This window comes from Curcuma longa, unplaced genomic scaffold, assembly GCF_044706935.1.
Source record: "Curcuma longa cultivar G26 ecotype Majalengka, Jawa Barat unplaced genomic scaffold, ITB_CL_G26_1.1 contig_17752, whole genome shotgun sequence".
In the NCBI taxonomy this organism is placed as follows: domain Eukaryota; kingdom Viridiplantae; phylum Streptophyta; class Magnoliopsida; order Zingiberales; family Zingiberaceae; genus Curcuma; species Curcuma longa.
In genome coordinates this window covers 3,195-22,638 of record NW_027430657.1, presented here as the reverse complement: position 1 = coordinate 22,638, position 19,444 = coordinate 3,195, and the positions used below count along the sequence as shown (strand labels likewise).

The 19,444-nt window shown below is 36.4% G+C and overlaps 4 protein-coding genes across 7 annotated transcripts; 3 read left to right on the top strand and 1 right to left on the bottom strand.

Annotated features, from left to right (window-relative positions):
* Positions 1-528: 528 nt before the first annotated feature.
* On the top strand, positions 529-8,859 carry LOC141816699 (putative isoaspartyl peptidase/L-asparaginase 3). 2 transcript variants are annotated; one of them, XM_074704447.1, is made up of 7 exons: positions 529-664; positions 767-944; positions 4,178-4,242; positions 4,336-4,770; positions 4,837-4,895; positions 7,219-7,323; positions 8,430-8,859. In XM_074704447.1, exons 1-7 carry the CDS (start codon positions 614-616, stop codon positions 8,647-8,649), a joined length of 1,113 nt encoding a protein of 370 aa, XP_074560548.1. In that variant the 5' UTR covers positions 529-613; the 3' UTR covers positions 8,650-8,859. The 2 variants fall into 2 exon arrangements, with proteins under 2 accessions (XP_074560548.1, XP_074560549.1); XM_074704448.1 differs by lacking the exons at positions 529-664; positions 767-944 and having other exon boundaries at positions 4,325-4,770; positions 8,430-8,856.
* Positions 8,860-8,862: 3 nt separating this feature from the next.
* Positions 8,863-10,083, bottom strand: LOC141816700 (photosynthetic NDH subunit of subcomplex B 3, chloroplastic). Its single transcript, XM_074704449.1, has 6 exons — positions 9,823-10,083; positions 9,638-9,748; positions 9,501-9,557; positions 9,367-9,429; positions 9,232-9,294; positions 8,863-9,146 (listed from the first exon to the last, which is right to left on the bottom strand). Exons 1-6 carry the CDS (start codon positions 10,018-10,020, stop codon positions 9,066-9,068), a joined length of 573 nt encoding a protein of 190 aa, XP_074560550.1. The 5' UTR covers positions 10,021-10,083; the 3' UTR covers positions 8,863-9,065.
* Positions 10,084-13,742: 3,659 nt separating this feature from the next.
* LOC141816697 (uncharacterized) lies at positions 13,743-16,216 on the top strand. Of its 3 annotated transcripts, none has more exons than XM_074704441.1 (2): positions 13,743-14,460; positions 15,956-16,216. In XM_074704441.1, exons 1-2 carry the CDS (start codon positions 13,811-13,813, stop codon positions 15,966-15,968), a joined length of 663 nt encoding a protein of 220 aa, XP_074560542.1. In that variant the 5' UTR covers positions 13,743-13,810; the 3' UTR covers positions 15,969-16,216. The 3 variants fall into 3 exon arrangements, with proteins under 3 accessions (XP_074560542.1, XP_074560540.1, XP_074560541.1); XM_074704439.1 differs by having other exon boundaries at positions 15,937-16,216; XM_074704440.1 differs by lacking the exon at positions 15,956-16,216 and adding an exon at positions 15,853-15,936.
* Positions 16,217-16,795: 579 nt separating this feature from the next.
* LOC141816679 (vesicle-associated protein 1-2-like) lies at positions 16,796-18,074 on the top strand (the record flags this gene model as incomplete). Its single annotated transcript, XM_074704422.1, has 6 exons — positions 16,796-17,065; positions 17,184-17,254; positions 17,387-17,468; positions 17,561-17,676; positions 17,760-17,924; positions 18,027-18,074. Coding segments are annotated over exons 1-6 (534 nt in total), but the record flags the coding sequence as incomplete, so codon positions are not given.
* Positions 18,075-19,444: the final 1,370 nt, after the last annotated feature.

Sequence of the window (19,444 nt, the reverse complement as noted above, 5' to 3'; positions counted from 1 at the left end):
CGTGTGATTGATGATTTTTTAATTTTATTTATAATCTAGTTTAAAATAGTATATCGATCTTATGATCATCTATAAGGAAATAAATCGAAAAATTACAATTGATTATGATAGAGTAGGGTATTGTATGACTTCATTGAAATTCACTGCTTCGTTATAACTAACTCTTCTATAAAAGGTGGAATCCGCCACCTTAACGACTCCACACGGTTAGTCTCATGATCATATGTGAGGAGGTAAATCGAAAAATTACAGTTGATCATAACACAGAAAGGTATTGTTTGGCTTCATGAGGATTCGAACCTTTGCCCCTTTCTACATGCCTTAACCAACTCAACTATGTCTCAGGGACTTCGTTGTAACTGACTCAATTATGTCTCGAGAGCAATTGATATTGAATTTTGATGATGGAGGCTTATTTTGATTTATCACAGTCAACGCATTATGACCTTTTGCGGCACAAAGGAAGGGTGATTTATGTAGTTCCCATAAAAAATTGGAGTTGGTTTATCATCGTGGATACGCCAGATAGAACGTTTCAGATACATTTTGGTCCATTGATCAGTGCACTCCGTGACATAGGCTCAGAGTGGATCGAGTGCCGGAACTAGGGATTATGGCTCCCAGATTCATTTTTCTTTCGTTCTGTTTCCTGTCAATCTCAACTGTAAAAATTCAATCTTGTGATAGGGTTTTTTTTTTGTTTGGATGATCAAAATGCCTTTACTTGGCCATAAAAGCTTTGCCTTTTCGTCTATTGGATGACCAGGTATTGGAGATTTCTGGAGTTCACGGATCCGGAATCTATCCGGTAGTGGTAAGCACATGGCCGTTTCGAGAGGCGGTGCGAGCTGCCTGGAGATCCGTCAATGACTATGGTTCCTCGGCTGTCGCGGCCGTGGTGGAAGGCTGCTCCGCCTGCGAGGAGCTGGGCTGCGATGGCACAGGTAAGAGTGATTGGAATTATCGACTTAGCTAATAGTATATATGAACCTATCAAGTATGAAGTATTATTTAGATCATATATCCTTCATATCTTTAGGTCATATATCCTTCATACCCAAAGATCTTTTGAGGTCGTGAAGTGAAGAGGGAAAAATAAAATGCAAATGAATTGTTGCCTTCCCCTCCCTTCTCCTCCAAACCGCTCCATGCAAGTGCAACAATTTATAGGCGCAGTACCACATTTCTAGTGAAGCATAATCTAAAGATGGAATGCAACTCTATCTTCATAACAAACTTTTATCATAAAAGAATCGTTTTTACTCCATGATGAACTTGCCGAAATTCTTACCATTCAAACAGTGGTGCTGGTTGACATTGAGAACATCTTAAATACAGTGACTAAAGTGGACAGGACATATGCCTATTGAAATTTGTGGAATAATGCCTTCCTAATATTTCTGATTCTGAGCAATTTTGACAATCTTTCTTGTGATCTATGATAGTTGGACAACTTGATTTTTTTTCTTCTGAATTTATGCTTGTGGCAATTTAGACATCATTGTATGCAACTAAATGCTCCATTTTAATGCTCAAGTTGTGACTCACTGAATCAGATAACAATATTTGTTTCAACTTTCAACTAAAGTAACAAGTGTGATACAATATCTAAGATTTTTCACTTTAATGTTTATTAGAATAATCTTTCAATTCTAAAGATATATATGTAAATGCTCAAACCAATGAAACTCTCATTATTGCTTAGGCAAGTAAATGATGGAGATGAACACAACTCAATGCAATGCAAACAAGAGGATTTGCAAAGGTTCTTCAATTGTGTCAATCCTTTAAGGCTTGATGCCTAGGATTTCACACAAGTTGCTTCAGTAATCTTCTAATTTACATCTTGTCAGAATATGACACTCAAATTTGCTCTACAAGATTCTTGTTCTCTCTAGTATTACCTTCCTACAATGCATCTCACCTGTTTCATGTAACAATTCAGTAGCTAATGCCCACACATGAACGTTTGTATTTCACAAATGACTAATATTTTACCTCACTCAAGTCTCTTTGGTGAAGATACACCCTTTGAGCTTATCACTCGAGCTTTTGAATGTGACACTAATTTACAATCTACTAAGGTTGTAGAGTAATTTATTCTCTTTTTGTATCTCTATCTCTTAGAGCATCATCCTATTTTGATTATGAGTCCTCTTATCTCACTAGGTAGGTAATTCACCTTTCTCAAATCCCTAGTCTTTCAGGGTTTTCCAAAATAACAAGGATAGTAGTTAGTTCTTGCTAGAATCTCTGCTTACTGAGAATGAGTGTTTAATTGTGCAAGATGTAGAGTCCTAAATGAATAGGATGTTTGTGAACAAGCTTAATATTCAACTCAATAAGAGCTTGTTTATGTATGTTTGATTTTTAAAAACAAACCAAGCAAATAAGCTTGAACACTGGTGACCTCGGTTCAATTACATTTGTTATAAAACTCATGAACAATTCATAAGTTAACTTTGTCCATAAATTTTTCTAAGGTCCGAGTTAGATCTTATTTCTTTAGTTTTAATTCAAATACGTCAAAAATATAATTCATGTCTTAAATTTTCTATAATTTTAAAATTTTGATATATATTAACAGTGAGAAAATAATAAGTTTATTATTCTAACTAAATTTTAGATGCAACCATGTCTCTTGTTGTTTTCGATAACAAGCTCGAGCTCGAGCTTGACTCAAGGTGAACTCAACCTTGATAAGAATTTTAATAAAAAAAGCTTAAACAAGTTCTATAAGACAAATGAACAAGCTTCATGTCAGCTCGTTTACCATCCCAGCAATAAGCAACAATTCATCTTGAGAAATGCACACTTCTCTTGAGTTCCTCGTGAGTTGTTAAATTATTTATCTAAGCAATTCAGAGGGTCCTCTAGTTCTACAGGTCTTAATTAAACTCTTACATTCTTCATGTCACAAAGGTACTAAATTTGTCTAAATACAAGAACCCTAATATTGATGTGAGCTTCTATGGAAGCTCTAATGGTTCAAAATGATTTAAATAATTAATAAAAAAAAGCCTGATAAAGCTTAGCTTTTTGTTCTTCATCAATTCCAAAAGTTAAAATAACAATCGGAAGAGGTATTACAAAAACAAAAAAAAACTAAATAAAGCAGAAAGTACCTCAAGGTAGATGCCTTATAAAATTTTCCAATACTCATCCATGTCATCTCATATCTTTAATGACTTTTGGGAATGCCCCTTACACCTCATAGTATGCTGGTGTGTCGGAAAGGAAGAATCGAACACTTGGTTTTAGCAAAAAGGAAGAATTTGCATTAAGTTAAGACTTTTTGTACTCTACTTCTACATAAGCACATTTCTTTTTCTTATGGGGGTGCTGTACTTCTTTGTATGCTGTCTTATAAATCACATGGTATCCTATCCTCTTAATGGTTAGGTTCTTTTCACATTTCTCTTTCCACAAGACACTCTATCTTATCTTCCTTTATGAGTATCAACTGTACATTCTTTTTCCATTTAATAGCACTTGGAGGAGACATTATTCTCATGGCCTATCAAGTGTGTTTTTCTTTGATTTGCTGTTGCTACTCTCTTAAGTCATATTGAACATTTATCTCTGGTGATGTAATTTTGTTTGAGTCCACTCTATTCTCGGCTCTTCATTCTTTGCATATGAGTTCATGCAGGTGGTGCTCCACATTCCTCCGCTATTGTCACCTCCTGTACCTTTGCCATTTCAATCCACATTCCCAACACAAATCCTCTCTGCAGGTTAATAGCTGAAGACCAGGGCATTAGTTTGCTCCAACACTTTCATTATAGCTTTCCAACCCCCCTCCAGTCTCTATTGCCATCTCAGATCTTGCTTCTGATTTGGACCCTATTCTTTTCACAAAGGTACTAGAAAGAGTTCTACTTTATACCTTTTAATTTTTTTTTTCTATACGTCACTATCACACAAATATCTCGCTTTTCTGTCTTTTTAGCTTTACAACCAAGGCTGTTAAATCAAGATTTGTATTGTGAATTGTTTTGGATAAGAATCCATACAATAAAAAAATTCATGTGATTGTTAAGTTGCAAAGCAAATATATTTCTCAGTCATCTGATGTTTGTTTTATGTGTCTGTAGCAATTGCATCACTCTCTCATCACAGATTCCCAGATTATTTAGTTCACTTTCATTATTTAAGTCAAGTTGAATTTGAACAGTTGGGCCCGGTGGCAGTCCAGATGAGAATGGAGAAACTACATTAGATGCTCTTGTTATGGATGGGGTAACTATGGACCATTTATATCTCATGTCTTGTTTTATTGCATTAAGCTGTATAGAAGGTTATGGTTCCTCCTTTCTTGAAGGATACTGTTAGACCACTATGGAGGTTGGAGCTGTGGCTGCTATGAGATTCGTGAAGGATGGCATAAAAGCTGCGAAGTTGGTCATGGATTTTACAGAACACACATTGCTGGTTGGAGAGAAAGCCTCCATCTTTGCAATTTCCATGGGCCTTTCTGGTCCAACTAATCTTAGTTCTGCCGAATCAACTGAGAAATGGGTTAAGTGGAAGAAGAACGATTGCCAACCTAACTTCAGGAAAAATGTCATTCCTACAAAAGGCTGTGGACCTTATCATCTTCATGACAATGTACTTTCTGTTCGTGAGAGCTCTTGCAAAGTTTCTGAAGTGAATGATGGCAAGAGAAATTGGTTTGGAGATGGGAATGATTTACATTCCTTTGAAAGGAAACTCAAATTTGTTAATCATCACAATCATGACACAATCTCAATGGCTGTAATTGATAAAGTAAGTCTCTATAGCTTGTTTGCTTAGACTTCCCCTATGTAAACTGACTGGTCCTTTTCTTTTGAGATGGGACATATTGCGGTCGGGACATCAACAAATGGAGCTACTTTCAAGGTTCCAGGCAGGCAAGCCTTAGGGTTTAAAACAATTTTAGCTGTTAATTTGAAATAACGGCTTATAGCATATCATCATTTCTATCTATTATCTCATGTATGAGCATCGAGGGCACATCTTTTCACTCCTTTCACTGACAAGTTCATTTGAAAATTTAGTACACATTTTGTCAATTTACATTGATGTTTTGTTACATATGACATGTAAAGGTTATAATTTTTGCTTCATCTTGATGACTTTTTACTTCATTTGTTCTATGCATGTAGATTTAGAGTGAAGGATAGACATGAATGTAGATGTAATGTTTCAATAACTTGGTCACGAATCCTAGTTGTAATGATAAACAAATAAAATGTTTCTAAAATTGATATTTGAGTGTGTTAGTAAGATTGGTTTTATTCAAATTTACTCAAAAGTATTTAAATGAAGTAAATTAACCAAAGTCATGCAATATGAGGTAAATTCATCAGAACGATTATGTAGTTAACTAACATGAATATGCCAGAATTCAGCTTAGCAAAAAGGAAAATGTAGATTCAGATTGATTAGTTTAAGTGGGAATATATTGCAGAGTGCTTTGATCTTAATTATCACCTTGACCAACGTAATTACCATACCTAAACACTAATTCCATTCTCTTTCAGCATTTTAAGATCACGTAGGATGGATAACAAAAGTATAGATAGTTCACTATTTGAGATTTGCACATAGTGCTAAATTTTTAGATGACCAGTTGAGCTAACAGCGCTGGATGAATGGTTGATGAGACTAGTTAATGGGTTTTTTCAAAATTAGGCATAAGAATAACTCAATTTCTTTTTAATCTCATTTCATTCTCCAATGCTATTTCTCTAATACAACTAGCCACCGACCTTTTTTAAATGCTCCTATGCGCTCTTGAATTTATCTTTCTATATTATTACATACTTTACAGAGAATATTGAGACCAACTGAGTCATCTTTTTCTCCAAGAGAATTCCTTTGTTCTCCAAGCCTTGAAGAGAGCCTTCGAAAGTGATATAATCACTATAACAGCTAGCCAAAAGGACTCTATTAAGTATTTTATATGTTTAAAACCTCTATTGGCTTTTGCTTTCTTGTTTCCTTGAAGCTTGGGGGAGACATGGTTGGGTGCTGTCTTCTATGAATTAGATGTCTGTTTGTGAATAGTTTTTCAGTGACAACCAAAAGTTGCAGATTGATGAGTTTTGAACATTTTCTTGCTGCATAGAGTTAACGCTACACTAGCCAAGAAACCTTGGGAGAATTTGAGAATCATCAAACTAACAAATTAGAAGACTAATAAAATTGACTTGTGCGAAAATCCTAGATAAGGTTTACTATGTATAAGAGTGGCCTATTTGCGGAGCCTCTGAATTTTCCATAATCTCAAATTACTGTTATGGCACTCACTTACTTTGGTTATATGAAATTCTAAATTGCTGATATATGACGCATTATAATTGTGCTTATTTTCTAGTTTTAACATCATCCACAAAACAGTCTAGTGAACTGAATTTTAACATGGCACTATACCATAAGCTGTGTATTCATTTAAGATCGTCTTGTTAGTTTATTTAGTCAAACATTCTTAGTAGATCATGACTTGATCTACTTGATTAGCACTTATTTACTAATATTTACCATCAAGTTGTTATAAGCTTAATTGAGAAAACGTTTACTTCTTGACATTATTTTAATAAACACACAATTCACTTCTTGTTTAGCCCGTATTGAGACCACTGGTTGTCAACACAGTATTCGACAATTCTTTGTATTCTAATTTCTCATGTTGAACTACTTGTTCCTTCGAAGAAAATAGTGTGTTATATTTACAATTGGTATTCTAACAAGGAATCTCAAGGAAGAAGAAGATTATTTAAGGTCAACCAGATTCAACAGTTGTCCTTGCTAACTAAGTGAGAGAAATTATATTGTCTTCAGAGTTAAATTATAGTATCCTACAGATCAAAATTTCATTTTGCAATTGGTCTCCTACCAAGCGAAACTCAAGGAAGAAGAATGTTAAAAGATCAACCAGATTTTACAGTAGTCCTTGCTACATCAGAAAGGTATATCTTGTCTTCAGAGCAAGTGTGAATCTTCTGCGTGTTAACAAGTGATTGTTGTCTCACTTGAATCAGGTCTAGATAAGCTTTCTTGATTCATATATCCTTGAATGGCAAATTTCTTGTGTTCATTTCTGGAATGTATGAGCAAACTATACTTTTGTTGATTTTGTTTGTGATTCAGCTCAAGCTACTTTATCAGTTTGTAGTTACTTGTATACTAATGCTAAATTTGGTACTTAGTTTAGTGATGTCATATATTCAGGGTGGGTGATGGACCAATTGCTGGATCCTCTGCATATGCTGATTCTGAAGTTGGTGCCTGTGGTGCAACGGGAGATGGGGATATTATGATGCGTTTTCTTCCTTGGTAATGTTCCACGTGTTCTTCTTTTTCTATGTTGACTTATTGGTGCTCCCGCAAACAAGTCCTTTTTCGAGTTCTGGAGTGACATTTTATTGTATAAACACTAATCTGGCATACTCGCATGACCGTTCCATATTGTTCACTGTGTTTTGGCTCCTGTTTTTTCCTTCTCTTTTGTTAAAATGTCGTTCCTGTTGCATATGGATCACTGTCTTTTGGTGCCTTTTTTTCCCTTCTCTTCTTTTGTTAAAATCTTACTATGGTCCCAGGAGTTTGATCCGTTTATGCTAGTTCATGCTTCTTAATCTCTCTGCTACTAGTCTGCTTGTGTTCAAAATCTACATAGGACAGGGATGCTGGCTCCTAGGTACATGGATAGCAAGTGATACTAGGTTATTAAAATGTCACAATTCAAACTTTTGGGTAAAATAACCGCGTACGGATCACAAAATATAGTTTGATGGACTGCAAATAAATAGGTTGCTTCTATCTTATGTTGGTTGATCTGCCTAACACATTTAAATGTATATATCTAGCCTTTCATTGTTTCTTTCGCGTTGCTATTTTAATATTTTAGATGAAGTTCAGTTTCAGATAAGTTGTTTGTTAATTTTATTTGGTAATCAGGTTGGATCAGATTGCATGGTATGACATTGACTTTTGTGTTAAATGGTTTAGTTTGCTCTGACTTGGAAACCCGGAAGGCCACTTGATCATAGCTTTTTTGCAACAAAGATTCAATGCAGTTGAATTCCAATTCCATAGCATTTCATAGATCCAGCGTTTGGAAATTACTAGACCTTAGGGAAGAAACTTCATTCTCAATCCATCCAAACACAAGATATAAGATTTCTATTCTTGAGAATCTATTTCTATGCTATTATTGTATTTGTTTGACAAACGATGCCATGATTCATAGAATAGTAGCATGAACCTATTGGCCATTAAACCAATTTCAGAACTACTGCTGGTTTACAAAAACACTCCTTGAGTATCTTACAAAAACTTAAGTGTATTTTGTTTCTTTAAGTCATGATATCTTCCAAGTTTGCTTTCTGATTTAAGAGAATTCATTGTGAAAAATGTGATTTCCTGTATCATTCCTCCAGCTATCAGGTAGTCGAGAGCATGCGACAAGGCATGGAACCTAAGCATGCTGCAGTAGATGCAATTTCCAGAATAGCTCACAAGTATCCCAACTTCGTCGGGGCTGTCGTTGCCCTCGACAAGAAGGGTGTTCATGCAGGAGCTTGCCATGGATGGACATTTCAATACTCTGTGAAAAATTCAAGCATGAAGGACGTTGAAGTATTCACAGTAGTACCTTGAAGCAGAGGTGAATCTGATTGATTGCATCAATGGAGGCTCTAAACTACAAAATACTTGTTTGGACAAAAACAATTTGGTTTGCTACAACTACAATATTGCCTTAGTCACTTGTATGAATCCACAAGGATTTCTGTTCCATTTTCGCCACAAATATTGGCTAAATTCCTATGTATTATGATTGTATATTCTATGGCATTACATCTCCATTTTTGTTTGTCCAAGAAAGATGTTGATGATTGAACAAGAAGCTATTTTGCTGTGTAACACAATCCATGCACATCCCAGAAGCTATTTTGTTAGTTTCCAAACAAACTAACCCTTCTTTGCATTTGGAAATAGCAGGTAGCATATCCATCTAACAAACATGATACAGAAAACTTTGTCTCAGGCTGATAAAATCACCAGCATAAACCATGCTACTCAAACTCAAGCTCCTCGCTTGCTCTTGGATTCTCCCAACTATGCACCTTCCAGTCGGGCAATTGTTGGATGACAACCTGCATGGAACACAGAAATATAGGAACATCTTTGTTTGGATCAATAAACACACCGTTTTTGTCAGTCAGTAGCTAGCTAACTCACTTCCCCTCTGGAATCTTTGTTCCCAACCACTGTTTGGCATGCCAATCTCCATGTCTTGGGCTTCTGCAATATTTGAAGTGCATAAGCTGCTGAGAAGGAAGATACAGTTAAGAAAACAGGAAGCAGGATGCTTACCTTCTTGAGCAATTTCTTCTCTTTGTCAGTTCGCAGGCTTAACAATTCTTTGCCCTCGACCACCTGAAAATCATTGCGAGTTGTCTCAACAACAAGTTGGAAGATGGAGGAGGTGAAGACTGAGGGAGTTCTACCTCCACAAGGCATGTCCCGCAGATGCCGCCTCCGGAGCAGTTCAGCAGCGGACCGTCCTGCATCGAATTGGCATTTCATCGAATGGAAGCACTGCAAGGATCGACAACGCTGCCGAGGAGCAGTCTGACATACTTACATATGGCCCGTAAAGATCGATGTTGTGGTCCAGCATGATATCCCTCAGCTTCTGGCCGCCGCAGGTCGACCGCCAATGCACGTCCGGCAGGCCGTCCGGCATCAGCCTCGGCTGCACCACCACCGCGAGGTCATAAGCAAGCCTACTCGTGGAATTATATCTATGCCGCTACGGGCGGGGCTTACGTGGACGAAGGCGAAGTCGATGGAGGGCGGTTCGTCGTTGTCAGGCGCGGCGCTGCTGTCGCTGCTCGCGGGGTTCGTGGCGATGGCGAAGACCCGGCAGTGGCGGAGGAGCTTGAGGGAGCTGGAGGCGTGGGGGAAGCGCCGGGCGGTGGTGGGAACGGAGGAGACGGTGGGAGGATTGAATTGTAGAAGTCCCATTGCTCGTTGCCGCCTGAAGCTCCGCCATGCACTTTGTTCAGTTGGTTCCTTATCCGGAGCGCTCTGCTACGTGTGTGTGGACAGCGTTTGCCTCATCCCTGCTTACGTTTGGCGGTTTGGATTAAAAATTAGTTTTTTTTTTCTTCTACTTTTCCATTAGACAACGATGAAATATGTGAGAAGATAAATCGAGAAACTGTAGTTGATCATGATAAGAAGATTTCATCGAAATTCAATCGAGAAGTTGTTGTGCAGGGGCCTCCCATGGTCAAACATTAACCTCTCAATCGTGATAAACTTTTAAGTCATTTTTTGATCTAATTGTTTTCAGAGGTAGTTTGAGAAATAGGCATGAATGACTGATAGAATTTTTTGCAGGTTGGGAAATCTCTTCTGATTAAGTGTTTGGTAAAGCACTACACTAAGCACAATCTTTCTGAAGTTCAAGCTCCAATTACTGTTGTGTCAGGTTACATCTTTTTCTTGCTTAATTGTTGCATTACCTTCCTTTTTATCTGCCATTTTTAGGACTTAATTTGTGAAAAAAATCCAATGATGTCAATGGGATGATAGATGCAGCAAACATTGCAGACCTTGCATTGATGCTAGTCAATGGTAGTTATGGATTTGAGATGGTGAGCATGACTATCTTATTCCTATTCTGTTCATGTTTAGAAGGCCTAAAACAGAACCCATCTGCTAGTATTGTCCTCTATTGATCTAACACAATCTTCTCAAGGTCAAACCAGGATTTAAAATTTGAAAGTAGCACCTTTTGCCTCTTGCAGCTGGTCTTTACTCTTTACACATCATAAGATCCATGTGACAAGAGCAAAAGAGTTATAAACAAAACTTGTCTTTGTGCTTTAAGTTAAACAAATTAAAATCTTGTTTTGTGCTGTTTGGCACAGGCGAAAAATTTCATGAAACAACTAAGTACTAGCTCCTACTCTTCTTCCTCATGCATTGGCTCCTCCTCTATGCCTAATTGGCCAAAACTCTAGTTGTCACAATTCCTCATCTCCCAATCCTCTTCTTCCTCTTCCTCCTACAACAACACTTTTCCTTCAGCAAATCTCCGACATTGATAAGTTTTCGGCCTCGTATTTCTAGAGGATCAATAAGATATGCTACCATCTCAATTAATTGTAGGATCATGTTTATGTAACTATATCTTTTGCAGTATTAATGGAACAAAACCAAATTTGTGGGTTGTAACAGTGATGCGTTACACATATGCTTTTGTTTGGAACCTAAGAAGATGTCATGTGATTGTCCCATTATTACAATTTATTGACCCTTGAGGAAGAGTTCATCTCATATGATAAGAAATTTGTAAGACACATGCCAAATGATTAGAAATGCATTGCCTTTTAGATTCTGAACTAATAATGACTGTATCTATGCCTGAAGTCCACTTCTTATTGCTCCTATCATTGATTTCATATCATATTAACTAGGTAAATCTAAAATGTAATCCTTTCCCTTTCCAGGAAACATTTGAATTCCTTAATGTGTTGCAAAATCATGGTTTCCCTAAGCAATTGCATGAGCCTCCCCTAATTGTGATTGCACCAGGAGCCATCTTCTTTGACATAAACTACACAAACCGACAAGAGTATATTATAATTTAAGCAAGCACGGAGAAACAGGAAAGATCCAGCTCTTCTTCTTGTCCTTATGCTGTTGTTAACTAGTTAAATCAGAGATTCAAATTAAGGTCTGAATCGAAAGATCCTTGCACTACAAATAGAGTAAATGGTAGGAGTACTGCAAATGCTTAACAGATGGCTCGCCTACTGCTTCTTGTTGGAGTACTACATGCCGTTGCAACGCTGGCAATGGCAAGGCCGCTTGCTGACGCTGCACGCCCACCTTCTTCTTCCTCCTCATCTTTGGAGGTCGCAGCTGCGCCGCTGCTGTCACTGGATGCGAGTCGGCCGGACAAGTCGATCGCCGGAGCTGAAGTCATTCTGGGGGGGGGGGGGTTTGCCATTGCTGCTCTCGCCGTGATATATTGCTACATTAGGGTCACTAGGCAGCATGGTGACCGAGAAAAGGAATAGTTTTGTGGCACCGATCGATTGCTTGATTAGCAATTTGAAATATAGTTTATGTTCAGTTTTGTGTGTAGATCAAATGACGAATTCAAATGTTGCGAAGCAGAACATATTTTACTTGTGAAATATTTGCTCTCTCATCTTGAATGAGTAGCCGAGAACGCTCAAGAACAAAGCTCTCATGAAGATGAATACACTTTAGATTAATCACGATTTTATTTCTTTAATTTTTTATTCAAATATATTATATAAAATAAAATATCAATCATTCAAATTGTATACTATGATAAAAAATATAGATTAGTAAAAGGTCGCTTAATCGGGATTAGTTAAGTATTTGAATTGATTATGATAAAATATCAATCAGTTGTTGAAGTGGATAAGGATTGAATTTTGATGAAATTGAGCTGATTATGTGAGACAGTTGTGAAGTGGTAGATTTTTTTTTTTTGCTGAAATAAAAGGTTAAGCTATATATATATATATATTTTTTTTTTTTTTTGAGAGGGGTAAATGATATACTGTGTATTTAAGTGTGTATTTAAGTTTCAAAATTCTAAAAATAGAAACCTTTTTTCACGTTCAATTTTTTTTTTCTACACTTAAATATTTTTCAATCCGTTAAAAAATTTATTATTTTTAATTTATGATGTCGACGGAGAGCATGAATATATTAAGAAGGCTTTTTATAACTACATTAATTTTGATTTGAAATGATTATGAGTTTTCTAAATTTATTAGTCAATTTTGTCTAAAACTGACTAATAGATCTATACCATTCGAAAATTTAAAAATTTGATATTTTTTAAATTTGGAAAGTCCTAAAAACTCATTGATGGTGTTAGTTAGTGAGTATTGTTATCTTAGGTCTTATAATGGATTTGTGATAAATTTTATTAAATCTTTATAAATTTAAAATTTTATTATTCTCAATTTATGCTGTTGAATTCAAATCTAAAAGCATAAATTCATTAAAGAAACTAGTAAAAAAATATTTTTTTGATTTAAAATGATACAAAGTTCTTTAAGTACAATAATAAATTTTATTTAAAATTGACTGATAGATCTTGAAAGTTTGATTTTTAGATTTGAATTCGAAAATATAAATTGAGAATAATAAATTTTTAAATGAATAGAGTAAAAATTTAAACGTAAAAAGAAGAGAGAAATAGAATAAGAAAGCATTACGTATTTTTTTAAAATTTGAAATTGGATACATGAAATAGATTATATTGAATTTTGCAAGCTGTTCTAAAATGCCGTATAAGTATGTTTAACATGTGGTTTAAGATTTCATTAATATTAGATTACCTCTAACATGTTATTGTCAAAATATCTGAATTTATTAGCAACTAAGTGATTCAAAAAGGTAAAATCGGTACTTATAGAGATATTTATAAAAACAAAATAAAGATTTTAGAGTTTCTCATGTTAAATAATTTTTCAAAATAATCTTTAAAAAAATTATCAAAGTTTAAGGGGCAAAATAAAAGTTTTCTGATGTTAATTTATTCGAATAAAAAATTTTAAATTAAAATCGAAATCAATTAATCGAATTAATCAATTTTTTAAATTGAATTTTGAAAAAAATCGAAATGAATTTTTATATATTTTACTCTAAAGATTTTTTTGTTTTTTGTTTTTGTCGTTCCTAATCTTCCTAATTTTCAACCCTTTAGTTTTTCTGCGATCGTCGCTCTCTCGCAAACCCTAATTCTTTCGGGCGATTCATGGGAGGGCACGGAGGGCTCAACATCCTTCCGCAGAAGCGGTGGAACGTCTACAACTACGAGAACCGCGAGAAGGTCCGGAAGGACGAGGAGGCCGCCGCCCGCGAGGAGCAGCTCCAACGCGAGCAATCCCGCCGCCGGGATGCCGAGTTTCGTCTCGATCGTCTGCGGCTCGCCCGTGGAATTCACCATCAGCAACCTGCCCCGGTTGACGATTCTCATCACTTCAACCTCTTCGAAGGTCATACTGATTTCTCCGCTCTCGGAGGTGCCCGGGGAGAGGAGGCCACTCGCTCCGGCAAGAGATCCAAGAAAAGTGAGACTGAAGATAGTGGTACCAAGAGTTTTAAGAGGCAGAAGGGAGAGGAAAGGTCAGCTCCAGTGGCTCCGGAGGACGAAAAGTATAAGTTAGGGTATGGATTGGTTGGAAAGGGGGTAAAGGCACCGTGGTATCTGTCAACACCTTCAACCATGTCGAAGGATCCAGATGAGAAAAATGGGATTTCCTCAGTTCCAAATGGATCAGCGAAGAAGAATTCGGGGAAAAAGACTATAGAAGAGTTGCGGGAGGAACGAATGACGCGGGAAAATAAAGAGAAGGAGAGGGAGCGCGCGCTTCGTTCAGGTGCAAGGAACCGAGGGTTTTCAAGGTAAGACATAGGTTAAAGATTGTTCCTTTAAATAAGTCTTACGAATTGCCCTTACCAAATTGTTTATGTTAATTGGTTTTCAACTAGTGGTTTGGTATTAGAGATTTCATACTTCACTAAAAGTTTATTTCCATTTTCTTTTGCTAATGCTTGTGGATATTTAGAAACTTATTGACATCTAAAAGGAAATCCAATGTGGACTACATCTTCTTCCTAATCTACTGAAGATGAGCTTGTTAGTTTTGAACAGTTGTTTAAAAAATAAGGTCCCTTAGTAGATCCTCTTGTTATTCTGGATTCTTTGTGCAGTACCATTGCCCATTGGTCTAATGGAACATTTGCAAAAGAATTTTTGACATTTAAAGGCTAATGAAGTTTTCTGCAATGTGTTTTAGACATGGTGGAAAAGATAGGAAGTCAATGGTTGGGAAAAAAAATCCATGCCATTTTCAAACATCTAGCTAACAATGCAAAAGTATTGTGTGATAAAACTAGGTCAATGCTTATACTGCCTCCAGCATATCTAACAATATATCTTAAAAAGATGGAAGACAATGATAGATGGGGTTTAACATTTTATGAGATGCTACATATGTTAGGTTTTTGATAGTGATGAGGATATTTTAGGTATGTATTTTTGTAGGTTTTTAGGTGTTTGTCAATGCAGTACCTGGATTGGTATCGACTATTCAAAAACATAGATATTGGTTGTATTAGATTGGTAGGATTTGAATCAATAGAAAGAAATGATATTAGCTTAATAAGTATATTAGTACTTACATTAATATAGTTTGAATGGTATAAATAGTTATTAGTATTAATACTTCTTTTCTAGTAGAACAACTAAAACAATAAGCAATGACCATAACAACATCTGCATACGACAATAACATATATTGTAATAATTTATATAACTACTATTTGTATGTGCTTTTGCTTTTGTCCAAGTTCATCATCAGCTTTGAAGAGTTATTTACCGAACGGGTTAGTAAACTGAATACATATGCATGACAATCCCTTTGGCTATGCTTGGAGAAAATTTAAGAAATTGATTTCTTAAAGTTTAAATTTTCTTCTTTGGAATTCACAACTAGTTGTTTTCTCTCTAAATATGCTGACAAGGGAAAAATTATTGAGTCGAGACAATCTGTTATAGATCTTGAGCATAGTTAGTCAAAGCAGATGTCAAGGGAAGGATATAGCTAATCAGTAGGTAGCAGTTGTTTTCTTAGTAGCCTCTTAAGAGTTGTACTCTTTTGTTAGCTGCCTTCGCTTCATAGTATCTTTTCTAGCAGTGCCATATATTTGTATATACGCATGTTTACACGGGCTTCCTATCGAATTACCTACTAATTACATATTGATGTGTACATTGTGGCTGTTTTTCTTCAGTGGTTTGGTGCAGATGATATAATTGGGGCATCTGAATCGATGGCTGTTTATATTACTCGATCAACTGTTCTACATAACAACCAGCATTTTTGTCTCACTGCAGGACTTTTAAATAAGAAGAGTACACACTGCTTTTAGTCGATGTAAAGAGGTGGTGCATCAAGGTTCACAGTCATACAAGTTGCTATCTCTGATTGAACGCATTTGAATGGCCTTGATCTTTTAAAACTTGATTCAGAATTGAAACTCGTAAAGCATTGCTGCTTGGTCTTGGCCAATCAGTCAGAATTCATGTTTGTTATTTGCTAATCTGAAGTGGATTGTTTAAAATATTTTGTAGTAGTGTTTTCTTTTTCCTGCGAAATTTATTTGGCAAAGGCACAGAAATTGTGTGCCATGAGATCCTAATTTAATTTATATGGTTAGAAATGATGTGTCCAATTAACTATGATTTTCAAATTATCAATGATGCTCACATGTGCAAGTAACTTTGTATGCACTTTTTGAAAATAAAACACACACACATAAGAATTTGAAAGGCCTTTTACACCTCTGGGAGGTAGGATTGAGTTTGGTTATTAGGAGGTAGATATTGTTATAATGGATAAGGATTGAATTTTAATAAATTGAGAAAAATATTTTTTTTATAATGATCAATTATAATTTTTCAATTTAGATCGTGTGGATAAAAATGATATTTTAAAAGGAAAATGTATCCATTCAACTTGAATGCAAATCTATAAATTTTTAGTACTAATTGAGTTATTTCTACCTACTTTGTCGGCGGGATTGTACATCGCCAGCAAGCTTATCCTTTCAAAACTTTCTAAATTGAATTATAATAAATTACGGAGGGGGTAAATGTAACTTGGCCATTAGATTACTAATATTGAGTCGATTTGGGGCTAAAAATTAGTTGGGAATAATAATAATAATAATAAAAGGCAATAAAAGGGCAGCCCACCTTCCCCGATACCACGATCGCCCACCCGTCGTCGTCATCGGTAGCTCGACTTCCACGAGGACACAAGATTTCCACTTCCCTCTCTCGCTCCGCTCCTTTTCTTTCGCTTCCTCCCTCACCATCGATTCTGCGTTTGCTTTTCCCCTCCTCTCGATCGCTGCGGTGGTTCCTGGCCGGGATTTAAAGGCGAATTGAAGATGAGTTCCGGAGAGTTGCTGGAAATCGATCCCTTGGAGCTCAAGTTTCCTTGTAAGTCCGATACCCTCGCCCTTTGTCGTTTTGTCTGCGTCGTATCGTTTGGAGATTCTTTAGGTTCAATGGTACCTGTTCTGTTCGTTGAGTTTTTGTTTGATTTTTGTCGCGGCAGTCGAGTTGAAGAAGCAGATCTCGTGCTCTCTGCAGCTAACGAACAAGTCGGACAATTATGTCGCGTTTAAGGTTGCGTCTTAGCTTTCTTTTACGTTTTATGCCCTTTTTTTTTTCAAAGCCCTAGAAAGTTGCAATCTTTAAGCGTTTCGTGCATTCTATTTAGTAAAATTGGAAATTTTATTTTGGCCTCCATCATAATAGGTCAAGACGACAAGCCCAAAGAAGTACTGTGTCAGGCCGAATTCCGGGGTCGTTCTGCCCCGATCTACATGTGATGTCATTGGTTTGCTGTTCTTGTCTTGGCCCCTAAATTTCCATTGTTAGAAACAAAAAATGCTGCATTTTTAATCTAGGAATGGTAATACCTTGCTTCAGTTACAATGCAAGCTCAACGTGAAGCTCCTCCTGATATGCAATGTAAGGACAAATTTCTTGTTCAGAGTGTGATTGTTGATCAAGGCGCTTCTGCAAAAGATGTCACTACTGAAATGGTAATATTCTTCTGAGATTTGTTGTGCTGCCATGAGTATTATTATAAATTGACCACTGCTAATCATGTTCAATCGTTGTTTAGTTTGGAAAGGAGTCAGCAAATGTGGTAGATGAGGTTAAATTGCGAGTTTTATATGTTCCACCACCACAACCACCCTCACCAGTGCCGGAGGGGTCTGAGGAGGGCTCATCCCCTAGGCCATCCCTGTCAGACAATGGAAATCTGAATGCCTCGGAACTACTAGCTGTGAGTATTTATGCTATTAGATTATTTATTTGTTCACACACACACACACACACACATATTGTATTTACCCACATTGTGATATTAATTTGATTATAATCACAGGCAACAAGAGCATATGCTGAAGGCATTCAACAAGAAAAACCATCTGAGGTAAGTTAATTTGTTCTGTTTTCAGAATTTTGTATATCTTTCATCAAGAAAATTGATAAATCCGCAGCAGGCTTTTCATCTTAAAAGACAATTTTGGGCTTTCTATTGGCTGTTTTAAACCATGCCTACAAATCTCACAACTGTGGTTGGTTAAGTTTTCCTTGTCAACTATCTTCTCTAATCTTATGTTTTCAGCTAAAAGTGCAAGTAGACTATTCCTGGTTTCTATTGCCTTTTTTCCCTGTGCACAATGTGTACACACGATCCACTTTTGAGTACCAGGTTGAAATACCTATCCACTGTAATTAGTAAACTCCTCAAGGTGAAATGAAGGTAATAGTGCGTGGCATTCATAGTTGAACTTTGTAGTTTGTTATACGTAACTTCTCATATGCTTTCATGATATTTCTCTTCTCTGATATTACTAAAACTTCTATGGATCTTTGGATGCATGATGATATTATGATACTTATTAAAGTTCAAAGTGGTACAATAAAATTCAAAATAACTAACCAATTAGCTTGAGCCCTTGCTCACTTAAACACCTAAAATGAACCTGACATTCTCCCATGTGGCCATGTGTGACTATAGACATGCAGCACCTCAACAAGCCACCTCTTGCCGAAGTGGGTGGGTCAACTTTGATGCTATTAAAGGTTTGAGAGCACTTTGAATTAACCAAAATTAGCTAACTACATAGTGATTACTGCCCACATAAACACTCGAAGGACCACAACTCTCTTATGTGGAAATATGAGCCTGGAACACCCTCAACACACCAATGTGGAGAACCTTCAACATGTCCTCTCAAGCCAAAGTTGTGCATAGTCCGAAAATCAGCATTGGTATCAGGACTACTCAATCTAAAAAACCTTAATATTGGATGTATTAGATTTATTATCTCTAAGATGAAAATGGAAAAATAAGCAATTAGTTTGTTCGTGACTGTATGCCTGATCTCTGGACATCATCCTCATATTCTTCATATCTTCCACCTTGTTTCTTCTATGTTCTGTAAGGTTTAACTGGAAGTTTTTCTGGATTGGCTAGACAATGATGATTCTTAAAAGAATCATCGATTTTGGATTGACGTGGAAAATTCTTAACCGGTTTCTACTTCTGCTGCCTGATTTATTTATATCTCTATTGATTATGGCCAAATCTAACAAGTGTGTAGTTTTCTGATTGATGTCTGTTTTTTGGACAAAATCGGGAAGGCTCATCCTGATCCAATCCAGCTGATTCAGATGCATGTTGGCCATTTTGATGAATATGGTGTAGTGAGCCTGTTGCAATACTGTGGTAATGCTTGGGATTGTCCCTATCTAATCCAAAACAGCTTGCCACTTAACCCTCCACTTAAACACCGA